General features: G+C 43.7%; 1 protein-coding gene across 1 annotated transcript in view; it reads right to left on the bottom strand.

Annotated features, from left to right (window-relative positions):
• Nucleotides 1-16,706, bottom strand: part of LOC125883246 (plexin-B2-like) — a 259,257-nt gene that overhangs the window by 54,215 nt on the left and 188,336 nt on the right. Inside the window, exons 4-10 of the mRNA XM_049567498.1 lie at nucleotides 10,565-11,082; nucleotides 8,122-8,448; nucleotides 7,671-7,809; nucleotides 4,736-4,881; nucleotides 4,445-4,624; nucleotides 3,459-3,593; nucleotides 141-241 (exon numbers count right to left, since the gene is read on the bottom strand). Of these exons, the coding sequence (XP_049423455.1) occupies nucleotides 141-241; nucleotides 3,459-3,593; nucleotides 4,445-4,624; nucleotides 4,736-4,881; nucleotides 7,671-7,809; nucleotides 8,122-8,448; nucleotides 10,565-11,077 (1,541 nt within the window). The 5' untranslated portion in view covers nucleotides 11,078-11,082. The remainder of the gene's footprint in view (nucleotides 1-140; nucleotides 242-3,458; nucleotides 3,594-4,444; nucleotides 4,625-4,735; nucleotides 4,882-7,670; nucleotides 7,810-8,121; nucleotides 8,449-10,564; nucleotides 11,083-16,706) is intronic.

Consider the following 16,706-nt stretch of genomic DNA (forward strand, 5'->3'; position numbering starts at 1 on the left):
CTTTACTGGAATATTTTTATTCGCTGCTACTTTTTATGTTACGTTTTATTTTCTCCTGCACTTCATTAATCAAAATTCACATACAAACAAGTGAACTGAAAGTTTATTAAAAACCTTCACAGACACTTAGAGTGACTCACTTTCCCTCCAGGACACACCAGCCACAGTACGGGTCCTTCATAGAGACGCAGGAGTGGCAGTCTGTCTTCTGGTGGCAGGCCTGGACTGGAACCTTCGTGATCTGCAAACACATGACAGGCTTTTATTGTGAAGGAGCTCTTATTGTGAAAAACAGGCAGGACAAAACGTCCATCGCTTTAAAACTGATGATGCAAAAGAATCTTTTTTTTTTTATCAGTTTTGTGTGAAATTGAATTTTTGTTTCTGTTGATCTGATGAATGGAAACACACTAACATCAAAATATACAGTGAGTCTCAAATCACATATTCTGTACTAAACCCTTCATATTTTAAGTGCGCAAGTGCCTTCACACTGCATAGTACGAGAAAATGCAGTGTCCTACTGGTGCACTCAAAATGGTCTGAAAGGTGAGTGTGGAATGATGGACACTTCCCAACGGCCGCCATCTTTGTGACAAACTTCTCAACTGTTGACATGGCAGCTGGAGACAACAAGGAGCCTGTTAGTTCTACATGTGTTTGCACTAAGACCCAAAACTGTTGTCGAATAGAAGCCGTCAGTAATGTTTGTTGGGTCTGTAATGATTTAGTACCACAAACAATAATGCGAATGTTAACCTTAGCTTGCTAGCTAACTTGCTCCTAGCTATGGCAGCAGATTGAATCTTTTTTCATACGTAAAGGAAGTATAGACGAGCTGTAAGTCACACTGAGTGGTATCAACATGTGTTTCATGTTCACATTTCACTGAGAGAGCAGTTTCTGGCTCAGAGCGAGGGCTCAGCTGGACACAGAGGACACTCAGGAGTTAAACGTGATCACTCCTGTTTTTTTAAGAAAGAACGCCTGCACAGAAACAAGGTGATAAATCTGGGGTCCATCTGAGACATGTGTTTTGTGTTTGACTGTCACAGCTGTCAGTTGTGATGCTTCGACGATGAATCACAGTTACACCCAAGACATGTGATACATCTCAGTGCTTCATACAAACAGGTCGTAAACCCTGACAGTGTTATTTCCAAACTAATTCTGTGACATGGAACATAAATAAATCCATCACCTCAGGGGAAACTGGACTCTGTTCTCCATGTGTCTGTGTCTCAGTGTCTGATGGGAACAACAGAGAGGCTGCAGCAGTGAGACAGGCTGTACTGTAACCACTCTGCTCACACTGTCAGTGTCCACTCACAGTGTTTGTTTTTGTCACTGACAGGCTCAGACTGTTATGCTAAGTGTCTGACAACATTATGAAAGGATCCCTACAGAGATAGAGCAGTCATTTTCTAAAGTTAAACAGGGACAAAACCGGAATCCTGCTTGTCTGTCCTGCAACAAAAACAGAAATGCTGCTTAATAATCTGAGGAATTTAACCCCCTGGATTAAATCTGAGTCTGAAGTCTTGGTGTGATCCTTGATTCAGATCTAAGCTTCAAGTCCCACATTAACAAGGTGACGACAACATCGTTTTCCCACCTCAGAAACACAGTACAACAATTTCTAAATCACAAGGATGCTGAAGAACTAATTCCTGCCTTTATATCAAGCCGACTCGACAACTGTCACATATTTTTTACTGAGATGAGGTAAAATGAGATAATATAAGACAAGATGAGATGAGACAAGACGAGATGAAACGATATGAAGTAAGACAAAATAAGATGGAATGAGATGAGACAAGATGAGGTTAGACAAAATAAGATGGAATGAGATGAGATGAGATGAGGTTAGACAAAATAAGATGGAATGATATGAGACGAGATGAGATGAAATAAGATGGAATGAGATGAGACAAGATGAGGTTAGACAAAATAAGATGGAATGAGATGAGATGAGATGAGATGAGATGAAATAAGATAGAATGAGATGAGGTGAGACAAAATAAAATGGAATGAGATGAGATGAGACAAGACAAGATGAAATAAGATGAGATGAAGTAAGACAAAATAAGATGGGATAAGATGAGACGAGATAAGATGACATAAGATTAGATGAGATGAAGTAAAACAACATAAGATGGAATGAGATGAGACGAGATGAGATGAAATAAGATAATATGAGGCAAGACAAAATAGGATAGGATGAGATGTGACAAGATTAAATAAAATGAGATTAGATGAAGTGAGACAAAATAAGATGGAATGATATGAGACAAGACAAGATGAGATGACATAAGATAAGATGAAATGAGGTAAAACAAAATAAGCTGGAATGAGATGAGGTAAGACAAAATAAGATAGGATGAGATGATATGAGATGAGGTAAGACAAAATAAGATAGGATGAGATGATATGAGACGAGGTAAGACAAAATAAGATAGGATGAGATGATATGAGACGAGGTAAGACAAAATAAGATAGGATGAGATGATATGAGACGAGGTAAGACAAAATAAGATGGAATGAGATGAGATAAGATAAGATGAGATGAGGTAGGACAAAATAAGACGGAATTAGATGATATGAGACGAGATGAGATGAAATAAGATGAGATGAAGTAAGACAAAATAAGATGGGATGGGACGAGACAAGATAAGTTAGTCATTTTAGTAACAGTCATGTCAGTGTGTACAGAGGCAACAGTACAGCCTGTCTCACTGCTGCAGCCTCTCTGTTGTTCCCGTCAGACACTGAGACACAGACACATGGAGAACAGAGTCCAGATTAGAACATACCACAGTTCCCCTTCACTAGCAGCCTACTTGTGATCTGACTTTAATATTCTCTTGTAAAGAGAAGGTGTCGGACGGATGGTGTTTAAGTAGAGACCGTCTTCAGACCAGCTGTGGAAATAATTTAGCTGCCTGACAACGAGAAGAGGCCGCTCTAATACATTTAGATGAGCAGATGGAACAAGCTGGAGTATCGTCACTTGACTTGATGAAAGTGAATTGCCCTCTTGAAGTGCATTCTAATTAATTCATTTCTAAATCAATAACATCCATTTCACTTTCGGTGTGGCGGCGGAGAATGATGGCGAGCGAAAGATGAAAGGACAAAGGAGACAGATGAAGAGAAAAGGCAGAGGGGAAAACAAAGAGACAATGAGTGAATAAATCAATGGCTGACTGCTGTGTGCTAATGTAGACGGATGTATTGGTGTTAGTAGAACGAATGAATAGATGATCAAATAAGACAGACAGAATAAATGAAAGACTCATTAAGTCTCTCGGCCTGATGGATGAAACCAGAGAGCAGAAGTAAGCACATGACGGAGCTCCTGACCTTCTTCGTGTGGCGACACAGACGCGTTAGACGGATGGAGGAGGAGAGAAATGGAAACGAATAATCAATCCGTCCAAAGTGTGAGTGACTCTGACCTTTTTCTCTGTGGTGATGTACAGGTGTTGGAGTCTGGAATCGAACAGCAGGTTCTTGTTGACCTTGTCTCCGGTGACGTCGCCCGGTGCTCGCCCGTACACCTCAGGGTTAGCCGACAGGTGAACCTTCAGCACCTGCAGGGAACACAGAAACTGCATTAACACATTTTAAAATGAATAAATGTTGGGTGAAGATGACTGAAGAGACGAGACAGAGACATTTTTATTTATCATTATTTAACCTCTCTAACTCCGCCAGGACGCCGACGTCCTGGCTTTGGCTTTATTTGGTGATATTTTATGGTGTTTCTGTGTCATAAACAACATCAGCTATCATAATCACACCTGATTTCAATAAGGTACAATGTTTGAAGCTGGCTGAGTGTTGTTTGATCACTGATAGTACTGTTTTGAAGCAGAGTGACCCACTTGTCATGTGGAGCTCCGCCTGGATCTTTTCATGGTAAAAACACTGTAGAATGGTCATACTTTGAGCAGTTTTCTTCAAATTTGAAACAAGTGTTCATTGATAGTGTGCCTACAGCCCCACAGTGTCATTTACCTGCTCAGATGAAGCCACAGACAGTTACTCATCCTGAAACACATTTTTTATTTTATTTTAGGCAAAATCTTCAACTTGTTACTGACTTCAGAGGCCCATTACTCTGTCTCTGTATCACCTAGAGTGTTTCTGACACTTTCACAAGAAACTTCAGAGAGTTTTCTTTCTGGCAAGACCTCATGCATGCATGTAGTCAGAGCGGTTCAGAAGCTACAGGCATTTTAATTTGGGTATGTCATTTTAGGCGTTTTTGCTGCAAAATGGGGGTGGAGTTTAAATCCATGTAGGGAAGATCCTCGTCGTCTTTTTTTTGGGGGGGTGGGGGGTCCTTTAATTGATAAGCGGTATTAGGTGTGTAAGGTGGCAAAAAGAGAGGGGATGGCATGCAGCAAAGGGCCACAGGCTGGAATCAATCAATCGTTACCTCTCCGGTGGCGGTGCCCAGGAACGCCACAGCGTGCCCCATTTCCACAGCAACAGCCACAGCAGTCATGTGACCCTTACGGGCCAACTGGGGCTCAGACGTTAAGGCGAACTCGGCCTTGCTGGCCAGCGGCGAGGGCAGGAACTCTGCTCCACATTTGTATCTCCTTGCCATGTCCTTCTGACGGAGAAGAGTAGAAATCACATTTGTATGAGTTATTTTCTCATTGTTTCAGTCTTTATCTCCCTCACACACACACACACACACACACACACACACACACACACACACCTGATTACTGCTGCTGCACAGCTCCTCAGACTTGGAGGAGTAAGGCGAGTAGACGGCAGCCTTCTCGTTAATGATGCCGTTGTGGCTGTAGCAGGCTCCTATTATCTCCACCAGCCTCTTATTGATGGACTGAAGAGGGTACATGCCTGCAGAGAGGAGCACAAACACTGTTTGAACACATTTCCTTCACTTTCTTCTGATAATAAATAACACATCTAACTCCAAACCAAACAGTAACACGTCAAAAATTACAAATCAGAACACCAGTTCTGCAAAATCCTCATTATTTAGTGTTTTATTTGGATCTGTTGGGACCACCTACAAGTTCAGGTTCAAGTTTACTGTCAGATACGTTAAAGAAAGTACAGCGAACATTCAGTGTAGTGAAAAACTTTTTACCCCGTCTCTCTCTCAGCCCATAAAACCTGGAAATAACACAAGAAATAAAAATACATCTTCTAAAACCTGGGAAATTAGGGGTTTGTATCAGAACAATAATGCAAAGTTTTAAGAGATACACAGATTTGTGACCTCTGCCTTCGACACTACGTTGACCATAATGCTGCAGCACCACCTGTATCGTACCGCAGGTGGAGCGTCATCAGATTCTGCACAAAACTTAAAACTACTTACAAACTTACTGTCGAACTCGCCATGCCCAAAAGAATATTGAAACCAATGAAAATGGGCAATAATGAAAACCCTTTGGACTTATCCAAATATGTTATACAGTGATGACAAACTGAACTCTGTAAAAAGAAAGATGATTTATTCCAAAATGTGTCTCCTTTTCGTTTTAAAAACAGCAGCACATCAGTATACTGATCACCCTGTTGAGGTGAAGACGGCTGCATTGACAGATGAGTCTGGTTGAGTTGAATCATTTCAAGAGAAGTTTTGCTGATTTTCAACCGGCTCTGTATTATCACAGTGTGTGCAGATAAATGCTGTTTGACTTCCCCACGTACTGCGAGCACCTGGAACTTCCTGCTCATTTGCGTTTCATGTCACTTGGCTGACTTTTGCAGGCGGATGATCGGAGAGCTCCTAACGCTCGCAGCACAGGCGGAAACCAAACGCTGTTTATCTGTACACACTGTGACAACACAGAGCTGGTTGAAGAAAAGCAAAGTTTCCCTTTTATTTAATCTACAGCCCCTTTTACGCTGCCAGATTATCGGCGAATGTTGGGTCATTTTGCCGGCAAGCTGCGAGCGTTTAGACACACAGAGCCGGATTGACAAGTTGATCCGAGGTGCCCAATTTTCCGCCTCGTAGGGTAGACATATTGGTGGAACCTTTTTAGTTTAAACAGACCGAGGCGGCCTTCTGCAACGGGAGGAGCTGTTGATGACTTGTGGGAGGGGCTGTTGATGACTTGTGGGAGGAGCTGTTGATGACTTGTGGGAGGGGCTGTTGATGACTTGTGGGAGGGGCTGTTGATGACTTGTGGGAGGAGCTGTTGATGACTTGTGGGAGGGGCTGTTGATGACTTGTGGGAGGGGCTGTTGATGACTTGTGGGAGGGGCTGTTGATGACTTGTGGGAGGGGCTGTTGATGACTTGTGGGAGGAGCTGTTGATGACTTGTGGGAGGGGCTGTTGATGACTTGTGGGAGGGGCTGTTGATGACTTGTGGGAGGAGTTGTTGATGACACCGGGGCAAAATGGGCATAAAAAAAATCTGTTGATACAACCATTTCCACCTCAACAGGGAGCTAAGAATACAGACTTTTTACCATTTTGTTTTAGAAAGAATCTAAATGACGAGAAGTGTTGGATGATGTGTACTTTCTTATAGATTTCATCCAGTTTTTTACCAAATATTATATGTGGATGGGTCCAAAAAGGGTTACAGTTTCATTGATTGTCAGATTCCTACAGGCAGGGCCAACTTGACAATAAGTCACTGACCTTGAATAAAAGGAAATCTGAAACTTCCACATTCCTAAACATCTGGGAGAACTCCAGTTTGGCTTTAAGTTGTTCTGGAGTTTTCCTTCACGTTTGCTCAGGTGTTATTACCAACTCTGTTCTGACTGCCTGGAGCTCGTTCTTTAGATAGTAAAGTCTTCAGCAAGTTTTTCAGTTACGCCAGCAGAAATGTTCTCTTTTAAACTCAAAGGATCTGGGACTTTAGATCATCTGTACCCATTTCTTATGAATCCGTACAGGGACGGGTCAGCGCACGGTCGTGTACTTCTGAAGATTAGTTGCCATTACGGAGTAAAAAACGCACTTCAGCGACGTAGAGAGCATGTGGGCCATGAATGAACTTGTTTGTAGATCAGCGCTGCTTCAATTTTATTTTAAAAAGGGAGAAGCTGGGCAGAAGCTCAGCAAAATATGTCTTACTCCATTATTCGCTCTCTAGCGCCCCCTGCCCAGGTGTTACTGGACTGTAGATGCTTCAATTTCCTTTTTGTTCTGAGCACTTAAAGGACTTCTCATCCATGTTGGTTAAAGGTTAAAGGTCAACCAGGCACTTTTGATCTTCACTCCATCTGTTAATGAAGATCATGTGATATGATCAAAAGCTCCAGAACAGCTGCAATTACTGTGAGTAAAGCTTGTGGTGACTTTGTTTTATCAGCTGCTGTTTCCAACATTTAAACATCCATTTTTTAAACAGATTTGTGTTGAACAATCTGGAAAACTTATATCTTAGAGTCACATGGTCCAGAGTGTTTTATAAATAAACACATTGTGGTGATGGTGCGTCTAAATCTGCATCCAAAGCTCATCCTCTTCTCTTTATCTCATGTCCAAACGTTCTGCCAAATTTCACTGAAATGTTTTGATGTGTTTTTGGACATTCTGCCACCAACCAACATCTGCCAACGTAAACTATCAGGAACATCTGCCAACATAAACTATCAGGAATATCTGCCAACATAAACTATCAGGAACATCTGGCAGCATGAAGACGACACCTACACATGGCTGAAGTAGACGGGTCTTCATCAGAAGTGAAGGTGACAAACAGAACCTTGTCAGAGGCTGATACGGCTCCATACTGTCCTAATCTGGTCATCGTCTCAGCCAGAACTTCACCTGGTGTTCCTACATAAGCAGCCTGGGAGGCGATGAGGAGGAGATAAGAAGCTGAATGTTAGATATCTACAGTAAAAAGATGTATTTAGCAGATATACCTGAGGAACAGTGAGAGTGGAGACCCCACAAACTGAAGCTTTTTCAGGTTCAGGAACATTTTAAATCCAATTTCTGAAGTTTTTCAGGGGTCAGGACCGAGGCATTTGTAAAAAGCCTCCAATTTAAGACAAACTCAGCCAAACGTAAAATGTCTAAATGTGTTTTTCCGAGTCACTGCTGCCCTTTTAATAAAAACGCTGACAGCCTATCCGGCAGCTGCAGACAGCATCATTACCTGAGCTTTGTTGTACTTGTTGCTGGCGCTGCAGTTGAGCTGCAGCTCAGTGTACGAGTAATAGCCCTGATCGTCCTCGCACATCCTGGAGATGAAGGTGAAGTTCTTGGTGTCCTGAACCCCGAGAGTCCGAGAGAACAGGAAGTAGACGAAGCCGCCGTCCTTGAAGGAGAAGCGGAAGTCGTGGAGGTAGCGCAGGACGAAGGGGTTGGCCTGCACCGCCGACGCCTCGATGATGCTGTCGAAAACCACCCAGTCTCCGTAGTCCTGGAGGATGCGGGTGGAGATGAGCTTGGTGCTGTCGTGGCTGCCGTAACCTTTACCGACCTGAGACACAAGAGACAATAAACTCAGTGGGAAACGTCTTTAGACTTTTACAGTTGGTCCAAACTTTGAATATTTAACTGCTTCACTATCAAACATCTCCAGTGCCCTGCTGCTCCCCAAATCAAAGGTCTTTGTTTTTCTATCTGTTTGTCTTCATGTGTTAAATCCCAGTTGTGAACTTGAGACTGGAGACGTGGACCTGTGAAAGACTTAAGATACAAATTGAGACAAGATGAGCTTTTGACTTCTCTGATCTGCGACCTCCCCTCAAAACCCATAATAGTTATGTGATGAAACATATATATGGAATTAAAAACGTATAATATTTAGCTGACTAACTTGAACATATACCCAAACTTAACAATAATATCATATGATTCATTTACCCAGTAATGTCCCCTTGACCTTTGCTGCCAGCTGTGTGATTTGATTGGTTGGTTCGTGTCATTGCAAGTCTGTCCATAACGTGCCCGTATGTTTTAACGTCAACATTAGCAGTTAGCAGTTGCTGGTCTGTTGTTCAAATCGATTCTGTAAAATACAATAAGTTCCAGTGTGCTAAAGCTAATTAGCAGAGCTGAATATGGATCACTTTACTTTTGTTATTGGAAAGAAAAAGAAGGAGAGTTGAAGACGTCGGTGGCGATGGATAATTCAGCTTCCAGACCTAAAGATAACCCGTTCATTAGAGACCTGACTTTCTGGCAACTTGACTTCCCGAAAGTTTCATTTGACTCGAGACTTGTGAGCAAAAATACTATGACTCGAATAAAACTTTGGACACATGAGCCCATGGTTCAAGACGGGAATGCGGCGTCGTTCTTCTGCCTTGCTCTTCTTTATAAAAGGTACAAACCTGGAATGGGGGGACAGAGCTGTCTCACCTTTAATGGCCTGACGTCTGTGTCAAAGGGACAGCAGCAGGACGGGTGTGACATTGTGACAACATGTTATGTGTACGACCCACCATGGGACACTTAAAAGCAGCAGTTAGCCGTTAGCAGCTGTAAACGTCCTCAAACAGTGAAAACAGTGAGGTCCAGGAGCACCTTACCCTCCGAGCAGAGGACGAGATCAGCCGCCATATAACAGGGACGCTAAATGATTGTTATTGACATGATGTCATTGTTAGTGTTTAGAGCTGCTGACACGTATGTTATATGTCACACTGGAGGCCGACATGAGTAGCTATTGTTCTGTGTGTAATAGGGACTACTGTGAGTGTAGGGATTACATTCTAAGTCAACGTAAAGATGTGAATAGCCACAGATTGTGCCAGGTGAAAAAAATAACTCAACACAAATGACACAAACACACAAAATATTTCAAGTTGCAGCAGAAACTCTTGTGACGCTGTGTTCCTGTCAGATCTAGCTGAGATTCTCCTGACGTTACTGAGAATCTTACTGTCAGTGTTGTACTACATAGGTTTCGTGAAGGGACATTAGAAGTTCTTGGTTTAAGTTGTGCAACAGTCAACACTCAGAGCTAATCTTGACGCACAGTTGCTCTCGATGACTGGAGGAGCTGCACTTATTAATATCCTTATGTTAACAATCGGATTAAGGGAGGAGATTGTGGAGAAAGTGGAGCACTGAGCAGCTAAAGAGCCAGACATGTTTCAGAGGACAGAGCTAAAAGAAGAGTAAATATTGGACTTTGAACTGCAGATCATTTTAGCCAATAACCTGCTGAAGGTACCTCAAGGACCCTGACTGTGAGAACCACTGCCCCTCTCCTATGACTGCGACAGAGAGCTGCAGGGAGGTAAACCTTCACATGTCGAACACACTCTGGGTAAAATCTTGTGATTTTATCAGAAGCAGCATCAAAAGCTCTTCCATGGCTGCTTTGATTTAAGGAGAGGAGACATGAGATCATAAAGCATCTTGTAAAGACTCCACTGATACTGTGTGAAGAAATAAAATCACTGACAGAAGCGCTCATTTCCCTCATGGCTGCCAATTTCATTCCTCCCTTCTCGACAAATTGCAGTTTAATTGTGTTTGTTGGCACAATATCACAGATGGAGGCGATCATTTATATTCACTGTTTTTATTTACCTCAGCGCTGATGGGAATAACACGGGTAATATACTGTGTGTTTAACTGCTCACCAGGAAGACGGTGAAGTTGTCTCTGTCCTTGGTGAAGTAGGACATCACTCCCACCACGGAGACGCTCTCCTCGGCGCTCGCCACGTACGACTTCTCTCCCTTGGTGTCGCTGAAGTAGAGCAGCTGCTCCACGTTGCTGAGGTTCCTCAGGGAGCAGATTCCTCTGTAGACGCTGCCGCACACCACCAGGACGTCCTTGGCCTCGTGGACCAGCAGCAGCTTGTTGTGGTTGTCGGTGTCTATGGCCTCCTCGCAGGCGTCGGTGACGGGCGGCGTGCACAGCCGGTTGTCCCGTTTGGGGCCCGTCTCTGTGCGGGACTCCACCTCCAGGTCGTGGTTCAGCTGGTGGAGGGAGTTGACGGCGCCGACGTACAGCCGGCCCGTACGAGGGTCGGTCACCACGTTGTTGATGAGGGTGTCGGAGAGGAACTCTGTTTCTTTACCATCGGAGGGGATGAGGCAAATGGTTGCCAGGGCGACCAGGGCAAACTGCCATGCCCACCACCGCTCCATCACGTCTGGAGGAAAGACAGAAGAGAAAGAAACGTTTTCAGCATCAAACAGAGAAAAGAACAAGCAGGGCTTCAATTATATTTTATATTCTATCCATCTCGATTATTTTAGTTTTTAGTTTTCAGTGCTCGTCACAGTTTCCCAGGGCCAAAAGCAAGAAAGCAAAAACCAAAGCCATAAAAACAACAACAACAAAAAGTTATCCAATAGAGAGAGTTCCTTCCAGTGTTATTGGGCCTTCATTTGAAATGCTTGCAGGCTACACTGAGAAATAAATACCTGCAGACACTACTAAATCCATATTTTCATTTAGAAGTTCATATCAACCATGAAAGAAGCTAGAATTAAAGGAACACTTCACCCCCTTATGAACTTTTGGGCATCAGTTACTAACTCTGGGTTATGTTGAAATTGTGAAAAAAACATTGGTCTTCTCTCAGGCCTCTGCGGTGAATGGAGACTCCGAAAACAGGGAAAATTCTTGATGAATTAAAGTCATAGGGGTCCACTTTTAACAACAGCAAAACTATATCAAAACATCTGTTTACAAACTCTCACAAACTCTTGCAGTTTAATCCAACTCTCACTTATCCAGTCGGATCAATAGTACTTCACAAACATGACTTCTCAGTAAAACATTAGGATTCAAAACGGATCAAAGAGTGAAACTGTTCTGCACTCTCTTTAAAGCCAGACTCCATTGACAAAAACAGTATTTTACCTCACTGAACACAGGAGCTGCTGGTCGACTGCTGCCTGCATCATTCCTTTAAACAGCAGCATACATGCACTGTCTGTTTTCAGTTCTTTAACAACAAACGTGTGTGCTTCCATTTAGCCAATTCCATTTACCCGTGGATGGGTTTCGGAAAAAAGAACAAGGTTTGGCTTAACATTCTTACAGGAAGTGAACACCAGCCACCCAGAAGTCGGGGACTTTCAACCCTTTAACTTAAAGGGATAGTGCACCCAGAAATGAAAATTCAGCCATTATCTACTCACCCATATGCCGAGGGAGGCTCAGGTGAAGTTTTAGAGTCCTCACATCACTTGCAGAGATCCAAGGGGAGAGGAGGTAGCAACACAACTCCACCTAATGGAGGCTGACGGCGCCCCAGATTCAAACGTCCAAAAACACATCATTGAAACCACAAAATATCTCCATACTGCTCGTCCGTAGTGATCCAAGTGTCCTGAAGCCCCGACATAAAAAGTTGTTTGGAAAAACCTCATTTGAACTCTGTTTTTAGCCTCATTGTAGCCTGTAGCTCTGACTGCCTGACGGGGGCGCCGTCAGCCTCCATTAGGTGGAGTTGTGTTGCTACCTCCTCTCCCCTTGGATCTCTGCAAGTGATGTGAGGACTCTAAAACTTCACCTGAGCCTCCCTCGACATATGGGTGAGTAGATAATGGCTGAATTTTCATTTTTGGGTGCACTATCCCTTTAAGTTGCCTGGCTGCGTTCCTCCTATCTCCGCCAGGTGCCATTACAGAATAAAGACAACTGTCCACGCATCATGCTGATGTGAAATGATGTTGGTGTCTGATGCTGGAAGTCTCTGAACAAGCGCCGGTATTTGACGATTTTGGAGTGAGTGTAGCTTGGCCTGATAGCAGTAACGGAGGATAATGTCGACCGTGCTGAAAGACAGATCAGCTCTAATTTATGACAAAAGAACAGAAAAACAGGACTAAATCCTTAAAAATTTAAGGTGCAACCAGCATTTGTAATATTATTTGCTTGATAAATGACTGAATAGATTAACTGATCAAAACCATCAATTCATTTTCAGCTGATCAAACAAACCATTGATGCACTAAAGTTCAAAGTTCTGCAATAGTTAACATTTCCTAACACTGTCAGAGCTAAAACTGTCAGTCAGGTTGCAGCTCTTCTGATAATCAAGTCATTGATTGAGCAGAAACGTTGAACATTGTTGCTTCGTTCTGTTTGACATGATTGTAAACTGAGTATCTTTGGACTGTTGGTCAAAACAAGACATCATGTTGTGATGGACTTTTGTCTTTTAAGATTTTTTTTCCAGGCACTTTCCCTGATGACTCACAGCAAAGGGCCACAGGTCTGAATGGAGGCCTCAGCATACACGGGGCCCACACCCTACCAAGTGAGCTGGAGGTCACCCCAACCATTTGTCATTTTCTGAGACAATATGTCGTCTAAACAATAAAACATTCAGTCAGGAATCATGAGCTCCGCAGTCCTAAACTGTTCAGAGAACACCGTCTCTGACAAACAGTCCTGACTATAAACCCAGTGAACCCGAATTCAGAGTCGGAGACACAGTCGGCGCTCGTCCTCTAAACAAAGCAGAATTTAAACAGCGCTCATGACTCTGTACTGCAGGGCTCAGCACCGACAGCAGCACCAACTCAAGGAGAAACGAACGAACCGATGCTGAGAGCAAAGAGAGGCAATAATGAGGAGCTTCTCATTAAACCCAGAACATCCTTTACTGGAGGAGAACCAGAGACGAGGAGGAGGAGGAGGCAGCGGCCTAAAAAGTGAAGAGAGTTGCTGAGCCAGATTAGATTAGCAAAGACAAAAGAAGAAAGTGTGTGTGTGTGTGTGTGTGTGTGTGTGGAGGGAGACTGAGTGTAGCAATTAGTTTGGTGACATAGTGAGTTTCTCCTTCCATTAGTCTGGATGGGAGTGTTTAATTATAGCTGCGGCCTGTGGCTGTAAAACACGACCACAGTGTTCACACTAACACCGCCGCACAAACACTCGTGGTCAAAGTATCAGCTCATTTCTGGCTGATTCACATCAACTTTACCTCCTAAATCTGCCTGAGCGCGTCATAAACCTGCCTGTAATCACCGCAGCGTGGTCTCTGCCGTCCGTCCCACAAATCAAACCTCTTAGAGTCGCGTCTCGTTCATTTATTCGCAGGCGTTTTAACCGGCCAATCATTGGTTTTACAGCAGCGGCGTCTATCAGATCATTCTGATTGGTGGTCAATCGACTGGAGCTCACCCCCCCCCCCCAACCCTGTGCTTTTAACTCTAAATTGAATTCACTTGAGTTCGCTTCATTGCAGAAGGGATTTATTAGTGTGAAAAGACTTATCTCTGTTCACACCTGCTCGCCCAAATTACCTGTCCACAGATATCACAGTCAGGTGGTCCTAATGGCTGCAATGCAGAGTTTTGGGAAGTATTACTGTGGTAAAGTACACACACACACACACACACACACACACACACACAGACCTGTGAGTGCACTGATAGCCTCAATGTTTCCACACAGCTTTATATTCTCTGCTGTACCACCTTTATATATCTACACTATGGACACCAGGATTCAGACGCCTGAGCATCGCACCATATAGTGACACTGTAGTCAAATACATTTCATATGGAGGTGGTCCCCTCGTGCAGCTCTAACAGCTTCCACTCCTCTTGGAAGGCTTTCCACAATTTTTTGGAGTGTTTCTGTGGGAGTCTGTGCCCATTCATTCTGTGGAGCATTGATGAGGTCAGGTGCTGACGCTGGACGAGATGGCCTGGCTCGCAATCTCTGTTGCAGTTCATCCCAAAGGTGCTCGATGGGGTTGAGGTCAGGGCTCTTGATAGTCCTTTCTTTGTGCACTGGAGCACTGTCATGTTGGAACAGAAAACGGCCTTCCCAAAAACTGTCGCGACAAAGCTAGAAGCATAGCATCGTCCAAACTGTCTTTGTATGCTGAAGCCTTAAGACTGTCCTTCACTGGAGACAAGAGGCCCTAACCCTGAAACCTCCTCCACCGAACTTCACAGTTGGCACGATGCAGTCAGACAGGTAATGTTCTCCTGGCATGCGCCAAACCCAGACTCACCCATCTGACTGATTGGATGGATTTGTCACTCCACAGATCATTTCCACCGCTCCATTCAACGCTTGGCGTAGGACTTGGTGATGTGAGGCTTGCATGCAACGGCTCGGACATGGAGACCCATTCCATGAAGCTGCCGCCGCGCAGTTTTTGTGCTCACATTAACGCCAGTGGAAGCTCCGAACTCTTTAGTTGTGGAATCAGCAGAATGTTTGCGACTTTTACACACCATGCGCCTCAGCAGTCAACTTAGTACTTAGTACATATCAGACCTCCTCCACACCTACACCCCCTCCAGATCTCTGTGCTCCTCTGAGTCCGGCCTACTCTTCATCCCTCACTCCTGCCTCCGAACTTTCGGTGACTGAGCCTTCAGCATCGCTGCCCCCACCCTCTGGAGCTCTCTCCCCCCTGTAACCCACAACACCCCTTCACTGGACATTTTCAAATCCACCCTCAAAACTCATCTGTTCACCATGGCTTTTTAATTTGATAATCCATCTCATGCCCAGTGCACCATCACACAGTGTCTCTGCTTTCTGCTGGTTGTTATAGTTTAGTTGCTATTCTGTACTGCTTGTGTTGTATTGTACTGTTCTGTTGGTGCTATTGTTTCCTTACTATGTATTGTGAAGTGACCTTGCGTTTTTTGAAAGGGGCTGTATAAATTAAAGTTATCATTATTGTTATTAGCAGTCGTTGACCTCGCTCTATGATTTCACCTGGTCTTCTGCTTCGTGGCTGAGCTGCTGTTGCTCCTAAACGCTTCGACTTTCTAATAATATCACTTAAGGGCCGTCCACACCAAGAACTATAACTATAAATATAACTATAAATATACAGTTTTAAAAATCGTTCTAAACTCAAGTGTTCGGCAGCGTCCACACTACAACTATAACGACAACGATAGTGGTGGACGATATCATTTGGATCACTTTCAGAGCGATTTGATGAACGACAGAAACACTGACAGCCAATCAAAATCCATCCGAAGTGACAGGTCGAGACGTTCATCACGTCACGTACCACTAAGAAAGCTCCAGGACTTTTTATATACCCACTTAAAAATGTGCAAATATCCGTAACAATATAGTTTTGTGACAGAACTTTAACTTCAGTGGTTTTGTTTTTGTTTTTGTAAATAACTGCAATAAAATACATTTTGCAGGGGAATACGTCTCCTCTTTTCCCCTCCATTCATAAAATTCACCCTGTGTGCTAGAGCTCTGCGTGGGACTGTTTTCTTCAACCCGCTCCTGCCCACTCCCGCTGAATTTCTGACCATTACCGCCCGCAATTTTATTTATTTTTCTACCTTTATATACTAATCACGCAGTGATTGAGGTTAAGGCAAGCCCGGCGCCAGGATGAAGTTACTGAGGGGGGCAAATCTTGATTATGCAGCATAGGTTCACACAGTGAGTTATAAAGAGCGTGCAGCCGTGCGTAATTGTCGCTCGTAATGACAGCTCGTCGCCGGTGAAACACAATAAACTGATAAACTGCACGTCTTCATTCATGTTTGTCTCATGACAGATGGAGCTGACAGACAGACAGGTGGAACAAGCGGTAAATTGGTTTTCTTTTTCTTTCTCACAACATACAGCAATAACAGGTCATCAATATCCATTTTATCCATCACTCTGCTCCCCTGCTGACCGCACCGAGCAGTGTGTGTTTGGCGTAACCTAGCAACACAACGATATCGTTCATTGGTGTGGATGCTGCCATTGTTATCGTTATAGTTAACGTTACAGTTATCTTTCTTGGTGTGGACGGCCCTTTACAGTTGACCG

This window comes from Epinephelus fuscoguttatus, linkage group LG22 (assembly GCF_011397635.1).
Source record: "Epinephelus fuscoguttatus linkage group LG22, E.fuscoguttatus.final_Chr_v1".
NCBI classification, from domain to species: Eukaryota; Metazoa; Chordata; class Actinopteri; order Perciformes; family Serranidae; genus Epinephelus; species Epinephelus fuscoguttatus.